The sequence below is a fragment of the Theobroma umbraticum genome, unplaced genomic scaffold (assembly GCF_002168275.2).
Source record: "Theobroma umbraticum cultivar Fairchild unplaced genomic scaffold, ASM216827v3 scaffold_147.0, whole genome shotgun sequence".
NCBI classification, from domain to species: domain Eukaryota; kingdom Viridiplantae; phylum Streptophyta; class Magnoliopsida; order Malvales; family Malvaceae; genus Theobroma; species Theobroma umbraticum.
In genome coordinates, this window is record NW_018397259.1 from 2,250,641 (window position 1) to 2,274,807 (window position 24,167).

General features: G+C 30.8%; 1 protein-coding gene and 1 non-coding gene across 3 annotated transcripts; one reads left to right on the top strand and one right to left on the bottom strand.

The window, feature by feature from the left end:
* Nucleotides 1-927: 927 nt before the first annotated feature.
* Nucleotides 928-1,037, bottom strand: LOC149527242 (small nucleolar RNA R71). The gene has a single exon (XR_016351196.1). It is a non-coding gene; the product is annotated as a small nucleolar RNA R71 (small nucleolar RNA).
* A 19,841-nt stretch (nt 1,038-20,878) lies between these two features.
* On the top strand, nt 20,879-23,510 carry NTT (C2H2-type zinc finger family protein). 2 transcript variants are annotated; one of them, XM_021426397.2, is made up of 3 exons: nt 20,879-21,640; nt 22,614-23,072; nt 23,317-23,510. In XM_021426397.2, exons 1-2 carry the CDS (start codon nt 20,993-20,995, stop codon nt 23,049-23,051), a joined length of 1,086 nt encoding a protein of 361 aa, XP_021282072.1. In that variant the 5' UTR covers nt 20,879-20,992; the 3' UTR covers nt 23,052-23,072; nt 23,317-23,510. The 2 variants fall into 2 exon arrangements, with proteins under 2 accessions (XP_021282072.1, XP_021282071.1); XM_021426396.2 differs by lacking the exon at nt 23,317-23,510 and having other exon boundaries at nt 22,614-23,307.
* Nucleotides 23,511-24,167: the final 657 nt, after the last annotated feature.

A 24,167-nucleotide genomic window follows, 5' to 3' on the forward strand; every position in this document is an offset into this window, starting at 1 on the left:
ACCCATTGAAACAAGTTAAGAAAGAGATGTAAGATTTAGATGAAGTGTGAGGGATATTGTAATCCTACGCTTGTTTGATTTGCATTTTACCCAATTATCTTGTTGCTTTAATTTTTAATTAAATTAGTTTTAGTTGAGTACTTTTTAATTTAATTATAATTCATATTTTAATTATATGAATAAAACTAAATTATTCTAATTTTAATACTTAGTAAAATTTTAAATCAATTTTCTATGGGATCGATACTCTGCTTGCTTATATATTATCTATTCAATATGTATACTTGCGTAATAGAATTTTAACTAATAAGTTTTTGACGTCATTGCCTAGGAATTGTTTCTAAAATTTTTACTAATATTAATACCAAGCAATTTAGTCTTTCTTCAAATTTTATTTTTCTTGTTTTAATATTAGTTTGTGTTTGCTTGCAGATATCTTTGGTCATTGTATGCAAAGAAGAAACAACTTGAATCTTGTTCCTTTTGATCCTAAGATAGAAAGAACTTTTAGAAGACGTCGAAGGGACAATTTGCATGTTGTAACTTTAAATCAGATAATAGTTGAGGATAACAACAACAATGGCAATAATGCCATTAATCTGGCTCCTGAAGAAAATAAAGCACTACAGGATTATGGTGTTCTTTTTTTGCAAGGTTTGCACCAAAGCAATAAAAGACCTTCCATCAATGCAAATAATGTCGAAATTAAGCCCGTTTACATTTGGATGATTCAATCTTTAGTCCAGTTTGTCGGGTTACTCAATGATGATCCTAACTCTCACTTGGTGAATTTCCTGGAAATTTGCAATGCCTTCAAATACAATAGAGTAACTGATGATGCTATTAGATTGAGACTATTTTTGTTTTTACTTTTTAAGGATAAATCAAAGAGCTGGCTTAATTCACTACCTAATGGGTCTATTACTAAATGGGAGGACATGGTCTGTCACATCATTCACACAATTTGAAGGTGAATCCTTGTATGAAGCTTGGGAGTGATTTAAAGAATTACTGAGAAGATGTCCACATCATGCAATTCTTGATCGGTTGGAAGTTCAGATATTCTATAATGGGTTGGTTGGTTCAATAAAAACCACAATTGATACTGTTGCTGATGAGGAATTAATGGGTAAGAATGTTGTAGATGTTTATAATCTATCAGAAGAGATGGCCTCAAATAATTATCAATGGCCTGCAGAAACGTCTAGTTTGAGAAAAGCTATTGGAGCTTATGAAATTGATGCATTTAGCACCTTAACTGCTCAAGTAGCTGCGCTATCCAAAAAGTTTGACACATTAGGAGTTCTTGCGATTCAAAATTCATTTGTAGTCTGTGAAATGTGTGGAGATGGCCATTCAGGTGGTCAATGTCCATACAATTCTGAATTAGTCCAATTGGTGGGAGACTTTAACAGGCAGCAAAATAATCCATACTTAAATGCATATAATCCTAGTTGGAGAAACCACCCTAACTTTTTAGGGAACAACAATGCAAAGCTTTCAAATCCAAAACCTATCATGCCTTTTGGTTTTCAACAACAAGCTAAACCACTAATTCTTAAAAAGAAGTCCTAAGTGGAAGAACTTCTCTTGCAATGAATATCAAAGGATGATGTTATAATTTAAAGTTACGGAAACTCTTTAAGAAATCTTGAGACCCAAATGGGACAACTTTCAAATTCCATCAATAGTAGACCCTAAGGTGCCTTAGCAAGGGACACATAAGTCAATCTTAAAGGTAAGGAACATTGTAATGCAATTACCCTTAAGAGTGGCAAAAATGTTGAAAGGGTGAGTGAAAAATAAATTGAATCTTCAAAAAAGCATGTAGATGATGACAAGGTAATTGTTGAGAAAGAAGTTAAAGTGGAAAAGAAAGAGAATAGATAAGCTAAAAATCAAGTGAAGTCTCATGCAAATTATCCTCCACCACCATTCCCACAAAGGTTGCAAAAGCAAAAGCTTGACAAACAATTTGAGAAATTTCTCGATGTCTTCAAGAAGCTCCACATAAATATCCCTTTTGCTAAAGCTTTGGAAAATATGCCAAGCTATGTTAAATTCTTGAAAGACATCATAACTAAGAAAAGGAAATTGGAAGATTTTGAAATAATGGCACTTATTGAGGAGTGTAGCTTAATAATTCAAAATAAGCTTCCACCAAAACTTAAGGATTTAGGGAGTTTTTCTATCCCTTGTACTATTGGTAGATTTAAATTTACTAAAGCTTTGTGTAATTTCGGTGTAGGTGTTTCAATCATGCCTTTGTCAATTGCTGAGAAACTTGGAATTAACAAAATACAACTTACTATAGTTTCTTTGCTATTAGCAGATAGAACAATCAGGTACCCTGTTGGGATTATTGAAGATGTATTGGTTAAAGTAGGGGATTGCTACATTCCGGAGGACTTCATTGTGCTTAAAATGAAAGAAGATGTGGGAATTCCTTTAATCTTGGGACAACCATTCTTGGCTACTGCAGATGCAATCATTGATGTGATGAAAGGCAAGATAACTTTTAAAGTTGGAGATGAGGTAATTGAGTTTAATATTTTCAACACAAATAAGTATCCTAGCTCTACAAATTGTTGCTATAGAATGGAGTTAATTGATGAAGGCTAGGGTGAACCTATTTCTCCACCTACAAGTGAGCAAGTACCAATCTTTGAGTTTAAGCCACCACCTCAGCCCATTAGACCCAAGCAATCACCAAAGGAGCATCCTTCATCACCATCTATTTGTCCTTTTAAGATTAGATAACAAGTAATGATGCTTTCTCGATCATACTTCAAGCTTTTTCCATGGAAATGCAAAGAAAGATGGTGGGTTCCTTTCAAAGCAGTAAAGCCTTATCCTTGTGGAATAATTGAGATTGATAGTGAGGATACGAGCACATTCATTGTTAATGGACTGAGTCTCAAGCCATATTTCGAGGATGAAGAACTGAAAAAGGGGGTATTATAGTCAAGCTAGTGACTATAAAGAAATGCTTATTGGGAGGCAACCCAAGCTTTTGAAACTCATATTTTTTTCTTTTCAATTATTTTTATTTTATTTATTTATATGTCTACTTTAATCTTTATTTATTTATTTTTTGTAGTAAAAGAAAAAGGGCCTCCTACAAGCATTGATGATAATGAAGATGAAAAGGAAGATTAGAGTTTCTTCAAATTCATCCAGCCACCAGGGAAGTATTTTTCACCTTTCTTTTATTTTTTCTAACATTAAGGACAATGTTAGTTTAAGTTTGGGGAGGTAAATTTATTTTTTGGTGGTGATTATTCTGTGGAAGTTTTAGATTTAATTTTAATTATTTGTATTCTTTTAGGATTGGTTATCATTTACCTTGTTTATGATTTTTCTCTATCCCAGGATGATATTTTGATTATTTCATGCTTTTAGATTTTGGGAAAAATATAGGTATAATTTAAGTTTGTGTTAATATTCTTGTGTTAGCTTTTATTTTAAAATATGACTTCTAATAATTTGAGCACCATATTTGTTTGCTTAGAATTTTTATATGATTTAGAGAGAGTTTATGTTGATAAAAAAGTATAGTGAACTCACAAATTCTAAATTTGTTTGATTCTCTCTCAAGGCAAAATCCTAGATAACACTTAGGATAAGAAGTGATTTAGGTTATCTTTGGATCGTTTGAGTCTTGCTGAGCTACCTTATTATATATTTATCCTTAATCACCCATTTTGAGCGTAGTTTACCTTTCTTTGTATATACACAACTATATTAGCATTAGCCATTTTATTTAATTTCAACAGTTTGAACCTTTCACCCTTAAATATTTTTATCTTTTTAGGAAGCATATTGAGCTTACAAATAAATTGAGGGAGAAAGGTGAAAAAAAAAGTGATTGATGGATGCTTGAAATTTACCCCTTGTTTACAATTGTCAAAAATAAGTTTGGGGGTGTAAAATAATCAAGAGAAAAAAAAAAGGAAATAAAGTGTGTTGTACAAAGCAAATTTTACTATTAAGTTTAGAGGTGTTATAAAATTTTGTGAGTTGTTTAAAGGTCTTAGATTGATTAAGTGCTTAGGGTGAATTTGAGCTTAAATATATCCTTTATCATACCTTGATCCTAGCCTCACATTATAAGCTTAATGAAGAGCTATTAATCCTTGAATAAGTGTTCATCTACATTAGTGGAAAGAGAGATGCAAAACAAACTTATGGGTTTTTGCTATTAATCTATGCTTAGATTTAGCATAAATTAATCCAAATTATGTGATATTCTTTGTAAAAGATTATTCACACACACAGGAAGTCCATTTGAAAAATAAGTTTTCACTTGAATTGATGCATGACTTTAAGGGTTAGCTTATTTTACCTTAAACTGGAATTAGGATAATTTTTGAGGAAAAATTGGGAAATCATGATTTAGTACTTCTATCTCTTCAAATATTTTTATGTTTAGTTTTCTTTTTGTTATTTTCTTTTGCTCTAGGACTAGCAAAACTTTAAATTTGAGGGTGTGATAATTCTATTTTATATAATTATTTTAATTCAATTTTATTATTGAATATTAGCTAAATCTTTAATTTTCAATTATAATTTAGTTAATTTTATAGTTAATTTATTTTTAAGTGAGTTATTTTAACTTTATGTTTATTTCTTTTAATATGATTATTATTAATTAGTTTTTACATTTTTGTAAGAATTAAGAGAATTGAGTTTAATTTTGGAAAGTAAGGTGTTGAAAAATCTGAAAATCTACTTCCATATGTTTCAGTGTTTTGACCATAGCTTGTGCTACAAAATTTCAAATGAAGCTATTCTTAAACCATTAGAAAGCTAAGAGATAGAGCTACAATTTTCATAAGATCACTTTTACCACTTCTACTTTGATAATAGAGAAAATAATGTCGAAAAATGACTAGGTGTAATATTGCAAGAATGGCAATTTTAAGGTTGACAATTGATATTTGGGCCTCTCATTACACTTTTAAGCCCAATTAGAACTAGTAGGTAAACTCAGGGACTTGTAGGTTAAGATTGTTAGTATAAATAGTATGTTTCATGAGACATTAAGGGGAGAACTTTTGGAGATTCAAGAGGCTAAAAATTGAGGTAAAAACTCGAGAAACAAGCTACAATCAATCATTTTGTTTTCTTCCTTAGCTTTTATTTTTTTTGTTACTATCAATGGTTGAATTTTATATAATGTTATTTGTCTTTACACTTACAAGTAGCTAATTTTCTTTTTTTAAGATTACAATTGAATTCACATGTAATCTAAATTTTTAATCTCTTTCTTGCTTTTCTTTAATGGGATTTGAATTGTTTATTCGCATTTGCTCCTAATGCTTTTAATTTCTTGATCACCAATTAAATTGATTTAGGAACCTAAACAAACTTGAAAAAGGGAGTTTAGTGTAGAATAAAATTAGGATAGCATATGATCATATTAATTGATTTGTGTAAAAGATAGGGATATATCTACAGGCCATATATAGCCAAATTAAAACTTAAATTTAATGAATTTATTTTAATTTCAATTCACATAAGGATATAGTGTTTTTGTTAAAATAAATATTTTTATAAGATAATTTGAGAAACCTTTATAAATAATTGAAGACTTTAGGTTAGCAGATTAACCTTTTAAAATAATTTAAGGAAGAAATGTAAGCTTTAAATAAAATGTGAGGGATATTGTAATCTCAAGCTTCTTTGATTTGTTTTGTATCCAATTATCTTGTTGTTTTAATTTTTAATTAAATTAATTTTAGTAGAGTAATTTTTAGTTTAATTAGAATTTAGATTTTAATTATTTCAATAAAACTGAATTATTCTAATTTTAGTACTTAATAAAATTTTAAATCAATTTTCTATAGAATCGATACTCTACTTACTTATTTACTATTTATTTGATACGTATACTTACGTAGTAAAATTTTAATTGAATTTTTAATATCCGACTCTAACTTGAAAAATCTTTATAATTTTATTTTAATATAAATTTCATGAAATAATTTATTTCTATTATAAATTATATCTTAATTATATATTTATTATTATTGAATGAATGTCTTCAATTAAAGTTAAATAGTAACAAATAAAAAAATGATTTTCACTATTTGCGTCCTAGATTAAGCATTAAAAACACTTATCCCTCTTGAATTTTTTGTAACAAACAAGAAAGACAACAATAGGTACCCAATGTCTGTAGATTGGGTATCGGGAACAACTGGATTCGGCATGGTTGGCAGATAGATTTGGCATTGCCAATTCAAATTTTGACTTTACATAAACATGTATCCCTACATATATATGACTAGATTAATGTCGCTACTCATGGATTTAACGTTGCCGAAGCCAAAGGTGATTAGAGAATTTCATATCAATAACTTTCTCGCAATATCTTTTTTTTTTCTTGTGGAGATTGTATTTTTTTTAAAAAAAATGAGAAACATAGGCTAAAATCGTTCAAAGAATACAATATAATATTATATATATATATATTTGCGTGTACTTTTTCTCCTTAATAAAATATAATAATGTATGGTGATTTTGGGGATTTGCAATAAACAGGGGCAGGGCTGTTTGGAAATCTAAAAACAAGACAGGGACATAGAAACTCGAAGTGGTCGTTGGTATTTGGTAACATCGATCTTGCAATGCAAACCACACTCGTGCTGTCTTGGAAAGGTAAAAGGATAAAAGAGAGCCTGGGGATTTCTGGTCAACACTGGTACGACTTTTTGCTACTCACATGTTTTGATTTGGTTTCCTTTTGTTTTTCTTCGTTAATTATTTTATTATATTCTGAAATCTAATTCTATTTCTAAGATGATTCTTTGTTTATTATTTGAGAGGATTTACGTTCCCAGATGCTTATAGTGCTTCCCCCACCTCCGTGCATTGTTTCCATCAACTGAAAATATGCATTCATGTTTAAGAATTGCTTTCCTGTTTCCTAAAACAAAGAGGAGTTTTAAATTGCAAAAGGTTACAACCCCAGGGACTTGGGCTAAGTGAACAAATTTTTTACTTTTCTTCTCTACCAGAAACTGTGTCTACAGTAAAGTTAAGGTGGGTTACAGAAGTAAGTAGAGTGCGTGGGATTTGATTAGCTGTACCTAAGTTGCTTCAATTGATGAAATTGTTTATTTCGATAATTCATTTTAATTCTGTTGAATGAGGCGAGGTAATTCTGCATATTTACACCATGACAAGGGGAGCGAGTCTGCACCTGAATTTTTTCTGATAAATTTTATATGAATGTTAAACAGTTGCAAAATGTCAACGTGGTTTTTTGGGAAACTTATGAGGTGATTTAGATAGTGAAAGGGCATTATCTCCAAAAGCTAATTCCTCTTTATACTTTAAGGAAAAGGAGAAAGTGGAATCCATTGTCTTAGCTTTAATTAGCACTCAACAATGCACAGTAACAAGTAAATCTAGATGGTGAACATAGCCACAAAAATTTTAGATTTATGCCCACAAACACCAAATATGCAGCAAAAACGTCCCCACTGCCAGCCGTGTCCATTTCATTCGTTCCATCTCATACCCCAATTAGACCAAGTGACCAGTAGGGACCCATCACCTTTTTTTTTTTTATTGTAAGCAATGCGTTGATCTCTCCCTCTCTGTCTTTAGTTCCTCTCGTGCAAGGCTCAACCTGCAGGTACCTTGGCTGGTCAGTTTTTCACCTAGATGCTAGCCAGTATTTATTTCTATATAAATGCGGTTGTTTCTTAATGAAGTTTCACTCTAACTAGCTATCATTTCCTTCTTTTCCTTGAAAAGTACCGCTATTCAACTGTAGACTCACAGCATTTGCAGCAGGTCCTTTAGCTAGCTCAAACTTAGCTGACGTCTGTTTCTATCCAACATGTAGAATTCAAAGCCTTTGTAAGGCAACGTAATTAACCATAAACAGCCAAATTTTCATTGCAATTTCTGTACCATTAATACTTTTTTGTCAGACGGGAGTTTGATTATTACTCAACTCTTCAGAGAGAGCGGGAGGTTGTGGCTCTTGTAGTAGTTTCTTAATTAAGGCAAGGATGGAGCCAGGATACTTTAAATTAAGTTTTTCTAGTAAGACTTAAGTTAAGAAAAATAAATAAATGAATATTTTTATTATTTATATATTTTAAAATAAATAAATCAACTTAAAGCTTATTTGCACAAAAGTTTCTCATATTATTGTATTTAATGCTATTCAAATTACATCCACAAAATAATAATGTAAAGAAATATAATTTATGAAAAGAGACGTCGGATTTAGTTATTGCTACCTTTTTCTCCATTGCAAATAAATTTTGAATTCCTTTTCCCATTTTCAAATTAAGTTGTAATTGATAAAACCATATTTATTTCCGAAAAAAAAAGCCAAAAAATCATTTAATGTTCAAAATGTACATCAGAAAAATTAAACCAATTATATAAAAGAGAGTATTTTAATTTATATATTGATAAATACATAAAAAAATACTCAAGAACTACAAATGAAGAGTTTGAAATTTTTAATTGAAAAAATTAAGGGATCAAGTAAGGGTTGATAGCAAAATCAAAGGAAAATTTAATAGTTTAAATAATAATTTTAAAATTATTAGAGGGGCCAAGTAAAGGTTTATAAGAAAATGAAATTAATCCTTAAGAATTTAAAAAAGCAATATTGGCAACACCAGGGAGCCAGGCACCCCCGTGCTGGCTCTGTCGTTGAATGAAGGATTTTTATTATTTGTCAACTGTTTGCACTGGCTCAAGAGTAGGTATATGTATGTTCTAATCAAAGATACTAAGGTCATTGTTCATCCATGTCCTTCCTATCATATATATTTTGGTACCGCAACAACTATGCATATCTACAGTTACAGCCAAGGGGAGAGTCGCCAGTCGCTACCTTTTACCTCCCTCTGTAGATTTACACCAAAGAAGCATGAGCATCAACCAATTTCGACATTGCAGTAATTTGTTATTGGAAAAGCCATTCTGGTCAGAACCCGTTTGGTAGAAACTTTTGGTTTTCCCCAACATACCTGGATTTATACAAAATTCAAATCTGTGACTAAAAGTCTAAAATAACAAATTAAGGACGGAGTGTCACTTACTTATCCAAAGTAAGAATTTTTTTTAAAAAAAAAAAAGACATGGGGATGAAGTATGCAAAATATTGCAGCCTAATTAGCTATACTAAATGCACCTCTACTTTCACACCTAAAGTTGAGGTCTATATATTGGGGTCGGATGCATCTCTTTGCTAGATATGTTTAGTTCTAATTAAATGTCTCCACCCACTAGAATACACTTGGTACGTGTAGTATCCTCTAAGAAATTGTTTACAAATCCATTTTACCGTATTAATTATAGGTGTGATAAATAAAAAAATAACTCATAATTAAACAGTGACCTATGAGCATTTATAGATTCATACATCACTTAAATAACAAGCCATGGCAAATTCCAACTTGCGCATGTAGTAACTTTTTAATTAGGTACATGTTTTTATTTATTTTGTCGAATTTACAATTGATAAAATAAAAAAGGTTTATATAATAATTTTTACATATCCTATCCCACACCAAAAAAAAAAAGGAGAGGAAAAAACAAACACAAGAAAATTAGGAGTATGTGAAGTTAAGTGAAAGAAATCAAATGTTAGAGAGAGAGAGAGAGAGACAGAACAGTGGCCTAGGTAAGGAAAAATACAAGAAGATTGGAGCAGTGGACAAAAACAGTGTTGGGGATTAGGACAATCCTATAAGCTCTCAAACAGTTGGGCAAGCCGACCAGCGCCCGCACATCTATAAAATTGTTGGAACAAACCGAAACTACATGCTTTCTTCTCCATGTGGTTTGGCCTTCAATCATATTATATATTTTCTAGATTTCCAGAGAAAAGGTTAAAAAAAAAACATAAAAACACATTCAGTAACACACTTGCTTGGGATGGGAGCCAATCTTCGGTTATATTTTCTAATTATATCTTTGTATTTGTTTTTTCTATTGAGGAAGACCGGATGAGATACTGAGGTACCTTTATCATTGAGGTTGTTCCATACAAATTTATTCCTTTTTCCTTTATTTTGGGCTCATAATTAAGAGACAAAATAGTACTAGTTGCAACACCATTTAGAGCAGTATGATTTCGATTTATATGAAAAGATATTAAGTCTTTCTTTATCTCATAAATTTGATTTTTTTAAAAATGTTTAAAATTATTAAAGATTTTTCTAAACTTTTGGTGACCTGATAAGGGTTGCTATAGCCTATGAAGAATGCTTTTATAGTTATAGAACACTAGGTGACATTTAATAAAAGAACTTCTTAAAAAAAGACTTTAATAAAATAAACATGACCTAATTTAAACTAAAAGTGATCACGGTAGATCAAAACGGTGGCAGCTATGATGTAATTGTACAAGTCTTTTTCTTAAATCGGGCTTTAATTAATGTCATGAGAGTTTTTAGTCAACTACGCGAGAGATTTCACATGACATTCCGGTTTTGAGGCTTAATAAAATCACTTTTCAAAAGAATATATGAAAATAGTGAAGTTTGTCACATGCCAAGCTGTAGATATTAGATATTTTTGGGAAAGATTAAATGAAAAAGACTTGACATCATTTGAATCAATTATCAGATGAATAAAAATATTTTAAAATATTATAGTAAACAATAAAATATTATTATAAATAGTTTCATGCTTAAAAGTTAGAATTTATAACCAAATATAACAGTGAGAATTTTTTTTATAAGTAAAAAATATATAATATAAGTTGAAACCCTGAAACTAAGCACATCATAATGACAATTAATGTGTAAATTCATAGTTAGACAGAGCTAACTAACAAGGGAAATACACTTTGTAAAGAGACATTGGAACTTTGTTTCTTAGTGTCTGAAGCTGAAATATTGATTGAATTATTGCTTCTTGGCTTAACAAGAAACCCTGGAATCTTGTTACCTGTCTCCATAGCATCTTTGGTTGAAACAATCAAAGATGGAATTAAAGCAAGAAAGAGGTTTAAAATCATGAATATAACGGTCAATCATTAGGAGCTCAATGGAAACCCAGTATTTTCAGTTACTTATTAGCACTTTGTGCACGCTGGCTTATTTGCAATGAACTAATATTCATCCGACAGTAAGCATTGCGTCTATGTTCATTTTCATGGCATTCATTTCCTTCTTCTCAATTTAATTTATAAATGTTCTCCATGGAGTTTGCCATTTACAGTGTGTTTGGTTGGAAAAATGGAGCAGTCATTCCCATATTATTATTACTTTATTATTCTTACATTTGGTTCATGTAGTAGTCATTTTTGAAAATTCTGAATAGTGTCAAACAAAAGATATTATAGTACAAAATTATCTTTCGTCAATTTTGAAAATTATTGTTTTAATGAAGATGTAATTTGTTCATTTTTCACATTTTCTTTCTCTATCTACCCATCTCCCTCTCTCCTTCTCTCTCTAAATAAAAGTTTTTATATAAATTATACGAATTAATATAATATTTAAAATTAAATTACAATTTTAATTATAAATTACAAAAGAATTAATAATTTTAATTTTAAAAATTAAATTAAAATTTTAATTATAAATTTTTAATATTTTAAAATAAAAATAAAAGAAAATAATCATATTAATATTTTAATTATAAACTATTAATATTTTAAATGAAATATAAATTAATAATATTCTAAAAATAAAATAAAAGTAAACTAGATAATCATATTAAAATTTTAAATAATAATTTAATAATATTGTAATAAATTATAAAAAATAAATATTATAAATTAAAAATCAAATTTTATAACAAAGAACATTTTTGTCTTTTTATCACCTATTACCTTACTATTTCAAAGCTACTTTTATCAATCAAACATCGAAATAAATCATGATAGTCATTCTTACCCTATTCATTCCATGAATCAAATTAACTACATAATAACTATTCCTACTTTATTTTATTCTTATAGAATAGCCATTTTTTTTTTTAATATTCTATTTTGCGGACCAAACATACCCTTAAACTCATAAAAGAACATGAATTTCTTCTAAAATCTTCATTATAAAAAACCAATTGACAATGATAACTTTTATTGAAATCCGATCAATTTATACATAAATTCTCACTAAAGGACATAAAAAAAATCAAAGATAATTATTCTCAAAAAATTAAAAAAAACATAGATAGAGAATAAATATAATAATCAAAGAAAAGGGAAAAAAAACCTATAAACTTCAAAAAAGGGTACAGGACAACTTCGATCTAACCTAGACATTTGAGTCTCGAGAATTTTGTTCATCTAAAATGCTACCTTTTTTATCCTTAACACACCAACACTACAAAAAAAATCACTTAATTCCAACAAAATTTTTCTTCGATAATAGACCAAATTCTATTGATGATACTCATTATCTGTAGAATTTATCACGGGAATTTTCAATATTAATTCTTAAGATGGTAATATTTATCTATTGGTAAACTATGATTTTTTTTAGTAATAATTCAATTATTATTGACAAAAATTTTATTAGTAATCATTATAAAATATTTCGTCGATAAACTCTCCTGATATTTCATAAGTAATCTATTTGTAAATTCCTACACAAAACATGTTTATTGTGATAGAAATTCGGTTGATAATAATTCATATTCTATTGATAATTTAAATTTATTTATTTTTCATATGTTTTATATTTTCTTTTCCTTTAATTACATACAAATTAAAAAATACTCACCTAAATAAAAGCAAAACTTCTATCACGACGTGTAAACTGGTGAGGCAACATCAACATGTAAACTAGTGAGTCATCATAACATGGTGAAATTCTCATAATGATGCATGAAAATGCTACTAAAATCACACTGTGCACCATCATAGCATGACGGAATGTTACCTCACGACATGTGGAAACATAGATAAACCTTTTAAAATAAAGCTGGCTTTCATATCTCATGTAAATATCTAGTCATAACATAGACACCGTAGGTGCAAACTAAGACTCTCGAGCCAACATAAACATTTAATTGTCAAAACATTTAAAACATATAAAACATAGTGCCACTCATGGCTACATACTCACAAAGAAACATTCAGTGTCATATAACAATAAAATAAAAACTAACTCGTCAACGAAGTATGACTCAACCTTTTAGGCTTCAAGAGTTTGCTAGACCACTTACCAAAGAAAATTGGGAGCACGACTCCACGACAAGGGTGATAAGCTAATCACTAATATAAAAAAAAAAACACATTAACATGTGAGTCACAAAAACTTCATAAGCGAATATAAAAAGGGAACAAGTCAAGGGGGAGAGTTTTTACATAAAACGTAAATTTTATAATCATGACATTCATAAATCTCATAAGTTTCTTTCAAACTCTTGTAAAATGTTGTTCAAAGCCATTTCATAAAGATTTAATTGAAAATATAGTTGCATAAATCATTTAGAATGAAATGAGAGTTATAAACATGTGAAAACCTTGTAAAAACAGAGTGGAAACACGATTCTGTAACAAAAGTATCGATACATTGGGGGAATGTATCAATGCTTTTTACATAGAATGCTTCTTGGGGTATTTTGTCCTAAATGTGTCAATACATGTTCTTCATGTATACTTCAAGCTTCAAACTCAGATTTTTTGGAAACTTCCTACACATTCTACCTCTAGAGGCTTTTTTATTCATAGGAACAATTCTATAGGCTAAAGTTCACTTGAACTAAGTTTTATTCCATCAATTTCTCAATTATACCGTATCATATCTCTGATTCAAACTTGTAAACAATCATATTAACATTTAACCTCTAAAATCTTTCTCAAAATCATCGCAAACTTAACTATCTGTGAGTGGTATTCCACTTTAACTCAAAGTGGATAGGGTTTGAGCCATTATCTTGGTTCCTTGGGAATGTTAGTTTGTCCCGACTCCTAGCAAATAGGGTTTAAACAATAAGTTTAAAACTATACAAGTACTCAATGATGTACACAAACTAGAATCCTAGTCAAATAAGATTTTGAATTCTAATCCAAAACTCAACAAATCTCCACCTTTAGCTTGAATTCAAACACCTTAAACTTCTTCCACCAATTGCACCCATTTAAACTTTCCAACCTAATTTATTTTTCAAAACCTTGAACACCTCTCCAAGAACATAACTTTCCAAACCATTACCTTTTAAAACTACTCTGACTACATATAATGAATCAAGCATAATCTAACACTTAATTCTACAAACGACCAATGCACATGTGTAGCTATCAAGTCAATGGCACTAATTAACTAATGTTGACAAGATTTTTCATCCTTTTATGATCGTCTACACCATGGGAACTTTTCCTTACCTCCTCGATATATGAAATCTCACTTTGGTAACTAGGATCCCTTTTGCAATCTTTTCATCCCTTTGAGGCCTCACATTTTAGATGATACAAAGCTTTATGTAAATTCCCCCTCATCAAGATCATTTCGCCTTGCGTGACTTTTACCATCCACCACTAGCAAAAAATCCATATCCTTTGCAGTCTAATAGGCTCAATGATATTACATCTTTTCACATTTTTGGGACATAGGCCTTCCATCTAAAGAGCACACAACCTCATCAAACATTATGATTTTTCACAATTCAAAGAACCATGATCTTTATAGTTGACTTTATCACTCAAAGTGATTTTCCTAATCGTCACTTCTTAAAACAAATAAAAATAATCTTTCTAAAAGCGTTCATAAGTGATACAAGTAGAATCTAAATACCAACTATCACTAAAATTTGCATCTATACCTTTTTAGATTGAAAGGATAATGCAATTATCATTATTGGTAACAAAAAAATACTCATGTTTGTTTCTATCACTCTAATCTCCTTTTCTAGGATAATCCCTCTAAATATGTTCATACCTTTTACATCAAAAGCACTAGACATGACACCCTTAGATCCCTTGCTAATTGACTTGCTCCCTTGAACCTTAGGCATTAATGTTAAATCAACTAAATATCTACCCTTCCCTTATTATTAGCCTCACTTACTGGCCACATCATATTCATCATAACACTTAGAGATTTAGGTATCATTCATAACATTTAATTTATCCACAACTAGTAATAAAGCATGTACTTAGGAGGGGAAAAGATGGTTCTTATGGTTTGAGGTGTTATGGCATAGTGGTAGGGATGGTTGGGGAGTGTTGGTGAGTGAACGGGATTATACATGGTCTTTTTCAAGTTGAATCGAACAAGGAGACGAGGCCCTTTGTCTTTTGTTCGATTATGTGTTGAAGTTTGAAGGTTAGGGGATGGCATGGATTTCTTAAGGTACCTGGTGTTATGCTGCTCCTTTGAGGCTTCTCAGTGGTGCCTCTGTTTTGTAAAAGGGCATGCAACTCCTACTTTGTCTTTTGTGCTTCCCATGATGTTTCTTGGTTTCTTCTTAGCATGGTGACATTAAGAAAGTGTGCGAGAAACTAAGAACTTTTAAACTTCTTTGGCCTTCAAACTTTTGTGGTTCTAACGAGAGCTCTTGCTTTGGATAAGCTGTATTTAGCTTTTTTGTTTTTCACTTGAAGTTTTCTTGTCCTATTGTTTAAGTAATGTTTTTTAAAGATATGCGAACTTTCTGATTGTGGAAAGGATAATTGCCTTGTTGGGGCTTTTGGTCTAATCCTTGATTTGTTTTGTTGTTTTTGAGATCTTTTGTAATTGTACAGATTCTATCCCACACCTGGTTCTCTATGCCATCAAAGTCTTTAGTTAATTAGACTAGAGACTTGTCATGGCATTCATCGGTGATGGATGAATAAAATCCGCTTTTCAAAAAAATTAAGCATGTACTCAAGAGTATGGTCTCTCGACCTCCATCAACATGTTCATCACATAATAATCTCCTCAAGTGTTCCATAAACGTTTCATATTAATTCATAATCAATCATTTCATACACATGTACAAATAACATGTTCAACTCGTTTGCATTTGCGTGGGAATGTCTATGTCCACCTTAATATTCATGTAAGCATGCACCAACTCTCATACAATCATATCACATGAATTCATTTTGAAGGAAACTGATTGAAAGAACTTGTCCCTCTTGTTGAAAACTATTATGTATTATAGATATTTATGTACATAATATATTCGAAAACTCTTTCTTAAAACACCAAGTTTAGATAAAAGATTTGTATTTATAATCATAGCATTTTAAATCATGAAGATCAAATAACTCAATAAAATCATGCTTCGATTTACATATTAAAATACTTAAAAATGTGTATTCACTCATCTTCGAGTATTTGACCTCTAATAACATGCAGCATTCACTTTGACGAATTCCTTGAAATTTTGACATGTAAAGTGTTTAACAATCATCGTAAATATTACTTATGCTATAAATCACATAGTAATCGTCTATGCTAATTCGAAACTAGTCGAGTTCAATTAAAACTAATTTTTCCTATATTAAATCCACTGTTCTTCAACTGACTAGTGAAATGACCATTTAAATCTTTATTTCTTCCTTACCTTGGAGAGCCACTAGTGAGTAAAACCTCCAAAAAATCTTAACGTCTATGAGAAAACACAAAATCTGTTAAGAAGGTTGAAATCAATGCTGGAAATCAAGGGTTTGAGAGTTTAAAGTTGAAAAACCTTACCTTTTGTTAGTTCCAAAACCCAAAACCAAGCTTCCAATATTCAAAAATGGTGATTTTCGGTGGAAAGGGGTAAAAGGCTTGCTATTAGTTGATAGAAAAATGAGGGAGAGATGGCCTAAGCTGAATAGAGTGAAAAATATGCCTATTATGGAAATATTTGGGCTTCGAAAATACTGTACATCCTATCAACATATTTTCCGATGAAGGAATCAAAGCTTGATTTCGATCGTAGTTTAAATCCAGTAGTGCAATTAATGTAAATCTAAACTTAATTCTCTAGTCAAACCTTTGGTACTAAATATTATCAAAATTAATGCAAGTAAACAAATTAGCCACTATGTCTAAGAAACAAAAGAGCGTACATCGTATCAATTTGAAGTTCTAAAGAAGGCCAATATCTAGCAAGCATAGAGAAACTTTTGTTATATTCCTTTCAAAGTAGAGCTAACATGGCAAAAGCAAATTCTTAGACATCTCATAACTTCAATATGTACACTTTAAAGTAAATCTACAAACAAGTCATCTATATCTCCAACACATGCATATGCAAAACGCATCTTTTAATTAAATTTTTTTTAATTAATAATAATATCCCTTTCTTTCCTTCCTTTTTTTTTATCTTTCCTTTTTTCCTTTGTGATGGCTCAATTCAATAGAATCTTTTCCTTCAATATTAGTGCCGAAATCCATAAAATTTGTCCTATCGGTATTTTTTCAATAATAAGATAATATTACTGAAAAATTATTTGCAACGAATTTTTCTATAAAAATTATCCAATTTTCTTGTAGTGTGGAATAAGAAGGACGAAGAAGGAATGGCTTAGGTTTTTTCAAACAGCGTAGAGGGTGCATGCTACCAATCGCTTTAGACTTTTTACTATTTTTTAACTTTACTTTTAATATTTTTTTAAAAAAATTTGCCTTTTAGTTATTAAAATTTTTTTATTTTGGTCAAATCACAAAACAACCCATAAATTTTATTGAAAAATTAAAGGCATAATATTTTAAAAAGTCTTTAAACTATTTAATAAAATTCAAATAAGCTCTTATTCTTCTATTGTGATCAATCAAGCCATTTGTCATATTTATGCCCACATAACGTTGACATGATGTTAACGTGGTGGGTGAAAATACTACATGATTATGTTATCACGCTACATTAATATATTACATCATTATTCATCATGATATATTAATATGCCACGTCATCGTTAACATTTTAACTAATAACTATTAGTCAACTATTATAAGAATTTATTTAACTCAAAATAAAAATATAAGAAGTTAATTGAACGTAATAAAAAATAAAATTTTATTTGAATTTTATTAAATAATTTAAGAAATTTTAATTATTAAATTAATATTAGTTTGAAAATCAGTTTATTCATACATGTCAAACCCTTTGGTTTAGTCAAATGAGCCCGATTTACTGGTTCTCTCTTTAACCTGCCAGGTCAAATTGGTTTTTAAAGGTTAAACGTGAAAAAATCTGACACTAACTACGTATGTTAACTTACTAACTCAATATTGACTTGTTTAATTATTTATAGATAAATGAAAAAGTTATCATATACACTTACCTTGTTCTAAAATTTAACTCGACCTCATATATGCAGAGGATAATAATCCTGGTTAACATCAACAGGAAATGTCAGGTGTACGTTATATATGTACTGCTGAAATATGCATCATGTTTATTTGATCCGACATTAACTGTGATATGAAATGTATAGTTCAACCTTCCATTTCAAATACAAAGCTATTATTGCTTCTGAATTCATATGCAAAATAGCTCTTTTGATTCTAACTGTACATTTTACCTTTTTTCTTTTACTTACCTTCACTTCTCCTTTACCATTTCTTATATGAACCAAGTGCTGGCGGTGCACGTGCAACATCGAGTCCTATGATGCCCCTGGCGTTTGGCAAACATCATTTTACAAATTTTTTTCAGGCCATGCAATTTTGCATAATCGTGCTGTAGATTAGATCTACAAATAAACATTTCCTCAACAAGGAAAGGATCTGCAAAAAACTATTTTTACAATTTTTTATTTTTTGTAATATTTACAAAGTCTATCGAGTTTGGGTTATAAAAAACCATTTCTCATTACATAATCTCATCAAAATCGAAATTTAACTTTTAATTTTAAATGTTGCAAATTTTAATTTATTAATCCTAATAAAAACAAATAATACTATACACAAACACACAAATATATTAAAAAAGTGAAATTCAATTCTCTTCTCTCAAATTACCAAAATAAAAATTAAAATGGTTTGATTACATTTTAATTTTAATTTTATTTAAGAAAAAAACAAAAAGAAAAAAAAAGGGTATAGAAATTCTAGAGCCCTTCTGATTGCTTGAGTAAATGGGTAAGTAGCTGACTAGAAGGATCTTATTTTTGTTGTGGCGCATGCATGAGTAGTAAATTTCATCATGTTCACTTTGTGTGCCACATCAAAAATTGTGCGCAATACATGACAAAAATTCATGATGTTGGAGTGCTTTCAGTTGAAGAAAACAGGGCTACTACAGATTTGTTGAATAACCAAACCATTTACTCTTTTCATTATAATTTCTTTCAAGGAAAATTAATTAAAGATAGCATGCCATCTTGAGCTTAACTCGACTAAGTGGAGACCCGAAGTTTTAAATAAAGATTCCTTATTTCAGAAATGAGAAGATAAATATCATATCAAAATAAAAGAGGGAAATAAATATATATAAATAAGTCAAAATAGAAAACTTTATTCTTAATCTTAAATATCTGACATGCTATTATTCAAATATCCTAGAAGCTTAAGCTATCAGGAAGAAGTCCAATTATTTTTATATTCATAAGTGCATAAAATTTTTGGAATATGCATGCTATAATTATTTTTACTGCTTAGAAATGTCAAGTTTTTCCCTTCATTAACTAACATTTTCAAAATTACAAAATAACATGAAAACAGTGTATACATTTTAAGTTAATGACGTAATGTTTTAAAAAAATTTCTGAATCATTTAAGAAAATTTAAATAAATTTTTATCTTTCTATTGCATTCAATCAAACATTTATATTTTATTTGAATCAAATAAATTTTTATGTCATTTTTATGATTAATTGTTATTAGGTAAAATATCAATTGTCATTCTTATATCCAGAAGTTGACATGAAAGGTGAAAATATTATATGATCACATTATCATGCCATGTCACAATCCACTATGAGATATTAACATGGCAAATCAATATCACATGTCATAAAAGGACAAGTAATGTTTTTATACAATTAGGCAACCGTTGATTATAAAAACGTGTACTTAAAATAAAAGTGTAAAATTTTAATTAAATGTAATAAAAGAATAATGATTTATTTAAAATTTTCAAAATAATTTAAGAGATATATAGATATGATGCCTAAATAAATTCTAATATAATTTACAATTTTCTAAATGAATATATAATATTAGAGGGCAAAATCTGCCAAATAAAAAGTTGACAAATTTGTAAAATCTACAATATAGGATTAAAATATAACATGGTAATCTTAAACTCATAATATCCCTTTTGTTGATCTAAGATTGCTAAAGTGCTATAAAAGATTGTGATCAAATCATTGAAAATAAATTATTATAAGAATTTTAAGTGATCATTTAGGACCAATGATTTTTAAGATAATTATAAAAGTATATGGATAAACCAAGCGAAATTGATGAATATGTATATCAACGTCTAGCTAAGCTAAGAGTCTATGTCATTGGGATGTGGGTTAGGATAATGGATGTTTCTTCTTCTCCTGTTTCCATCTTAGTGCTAGAAGAAAAAAACCTAGCTAGTGCTGCGCAGCCAAGTGCAGCATAATCACTTCTAAAGCATCAGCAACTTCTGTAGCCGCTGTGGGTATTTTGGAAAGAACATGAAGGGCATTTCAGTCATTAACTTAAACAGATAGGCAATAAGTAGGAAAAGAATTTAAGTGTTGGTTAACTGGAAATCCAAGTTTTACCATAAAACGGCCATTAACGGTATTTTCCTAGATTCTCTTCATACTTTCAACCAAAATTTTTATAATTAAAAATCAGGAGTTACACTTCTCTGTTTTGGTCCTCGCTTGGTAATTATATTTTTCCCCCTTCGCTTTTTTTAACTACAATAGTTCTGTTTGGCACTATAATCAGTCTCTCCTCCACCATTCACACCCTTCAGTCATCTTGTACTCTCTTGTCTTCTCTCTCTCTCTTTCTGTCTATCTATAAAAGCAAATCCATCAAGGCCAAACTGTTCTGAATTAATCTCTATCCCTTCAAAAACACCTTTTCTTTCTTCGTTTCTTTCTCTTTCTCTCTTTTATTTTTTTTTTTTGGTGTTTTTTGCAACCATGGCTGACTACCCTTACTCAAATTTCTTCTCGGGTTGGTTCAAGTTCAACCCTCTTCAACATTACCCATCTCCAAACCCTTCTCCCCAACAACCTTCTTCCTATACCCAAAATTACTTCTATAGCAGCAACACCACCTTCGTGACAAATGAAACAAATCCTTTTTTTCACTACCAGACCTCATCATCGTCACCTCCCTCCCCTCCTGTTAGAGAAGCCTTACCACTATTGAGCTTGAGTCCCACAAGGCATGACAAAGAGGAGGAAGTACAGGATGATGAAGATCAGGATCAAGAGCATTCTTGCACCGCCATGGATGTAGACAAGAGCAAAGGGAAAGAGGAAGGGCGGCTGCTCTTCACTAGCAGTGCTGGCAGTGCTTCTGCTTCTGCTGCTGAAGATGAAACTGTTACTGTTGCACTCCATATAGGGTTACCAAGCCCTAGTGCTTCAGAGTTGGCCTCAGTTTTATCATCTTCTTCAGAGATCACTGACAAAGATGGGGATGGTGATGATTCTGGGTACCCAGTTAACAGACTCAACAAGGGACAGTATTGGATCCCTACCCCTTCTCAGATTCTTATTGGCCCTACACAGTTCTCTTGTCCTGTTTGCTGCAAGACCTTCAATAGATACAACAACATGCAAGTGAGTTTTCATTACTTGAGTTATTGCCTCCAAAAGCCTTCTTTAATTTCCTTCCTTTCTTCTCTTTCCTTCCCTCTCTTTTTCTTAGGCCTTGTTTTTCCCAACATAAAAGAAGATGAATTCAAAAACAAATACATCCAAACTCTTTTCTTCTATGACTCCTTGCCTGATGGAAATCTTAACCCCCCATGCTGTGACTTTAAAGAAGAAGAAATAAAAGAAGATTTATCCAATGGGTATTTCTTTTATTTTTTTTGATTCAACACATTTTCTGGATACGTATCATCTCCTGGTTCTTTTTTTCTTTCTTTTTTTTTGGGGGGGTTTTTGTGGTTTGAATAAATCGTTCTGATCCAAACTGAGTCTGAGATCAGTACCTTCTTTTTCGTGATTGAACAACACAGCAATGTTCCTTATGTCTGTGGTACTTTGAAGTTTGTGCTTTACTCATTGGCAGGCAGCGTACAAAGTTTTGCAGTTTTTTTCAGACTTAAATGTTCTCAACGAAGTAACAAATTTATCTGTATGAACCTTCAGTTTACAGCAAAGCACTGCAGATATGAAAATCTCATACGTCGGAGATATCGTTTTCTCCATCTTCCTAAACCGGGAAACTCATACAACTCGATTTAACACCTCAACATAGGGGATCCACAATTGGGATTGAGCTTAGGAATTTCTTTTGCTTCATGAAGAAAATTCATTTCTTCTTTTTAGAAGAAATATATGAACAATTGTGTTACTACAAGATAATTGTTATTCATTCATATAATGTAGAGTTCTATGAGATATAAACTAACTTTTCCCAAGACACCAAAATTAGTATTGAGGGTTCAAATTTGTTTTGTTGGGTAGAATTATATAATTGTACTACCAATATTTTGGTCTTGGGGAGATTGCAGATTACTTTTGCTGTTTTAATTTTCTTGGCTTCTACTGATTTTTTTTTCTTTGACTGAATTAATCTGTGTAGATGCATATGTGGGGGCATGGATCTCAGTATAGGAAAGGGCCTGAATCACTAAGGGGAACTCAACCAACAGGCATGCTAAGGCTTCCTTGCTATTGTTGTGCACCAGGTTGCCGGAACAACATTGATCATCCACGAGCAAAGCCACTCAAAGATTTCAGAACCCTGCAAACACATTACAAGAGGAAGCATGGGATTAAGCCTTTCATGTGCAGAAAATGTGGCAAGGCATTTGCTGTGAGAGGGGATTGGAGAACCCATGAGAAGAACTGTGGGAAGCTCTGGTACTGCATTTGCGGGTCTGATTTCAAACATAAGAGATCTCTTAAGGACCACATAAAGGCTTTTGGGAATGGCCATGCAGCCTATGGCATCGATGGCTTGGAAGAAGATGATGAGCCTGCATCTGAAGTGGAACAAGATAATGAGTCCATGCAGTGATGAATAATGGAAATTAAAAGGGTATGAAGGAATGGTTAATTAATATTCTCTAATTATAAAGCTTTATTTGCAGGCTTCCAAAGTAAGAACTATATATATAAGAATCAATTTACTTGGGGAAGCCACCTTTTTTCTCTTTTTAGTTTCCCTAGCTGTTTCCTTCTCAATGTAGGATCCTTAACATCAATGTTAGGCTAAGCTCTTGTATATCCATTTCCCTTTCAAGTTTCAACTGATCATTTCAGTGGTTTCTTTCTCTTTGCAGTGTGCTTTTCAATCATCCTCAGCATATGGATGGTGAATAATCATATTGCTTCTTAAACTATTAGTCACCGAAATGGAAAACAGAAGTTGAAACTAAAGACCCTTTTTGAAAGCATATTGATGCATTGGATGATAATTATGATATACTCATTGAAAAGAAGATAATGGAAAATCTCTTTTTATATAATGAAGAAATGTTTCACAATTAGTTATTTTTCTTGAGCCCTGTCAATTGTTTAAAGCATATATGAATGATATTTCATTAATTATGAGAGGGATTTATGGGTTGTTTGATTATAATGCCAATAGATCAAATTCTGTCCAGGGAATATATCATTTTTCTTCTGCTTTCTTCCACTTTGAACCATGGAAAATCCTGTGATTAAGAAAGTTGAGATACAAGAGCATCCACCATAGTTATGCACCTACAAACAAATACAAGTGCGTATATATGCGAGTGAGAGAGGGCTGAATTATAAGAAGATAGTAAACATGATGAAAAGGCTGAAACTGTCACTGATGTCATAGCCTATCTATTTGCAGAGATTGAGTGATAGACCTTTGACAAAACCTGGATGGATATTGTTTGGGTTCAATTTTCTGTAGTTTTTAGTTAAGGGAATAATTAAAGTTGAAAAGAAGAAGAAAAATATTATAGTGAAGCTTTTGGGAAATAAGATGACCACTTCCGCTAATTCTAACTTTTAGGTATGAAGATACATGCATGGATAATAGCTGTGGGGTTTTCTGACTTGTAGCTTTAATAATTCATTTTCCTTTTAAGATCCTCATATGAGTCTTCGCCACTCTCCCACAAGCCTCACAAATGGGTAGTGAAGGGATGTACATAAA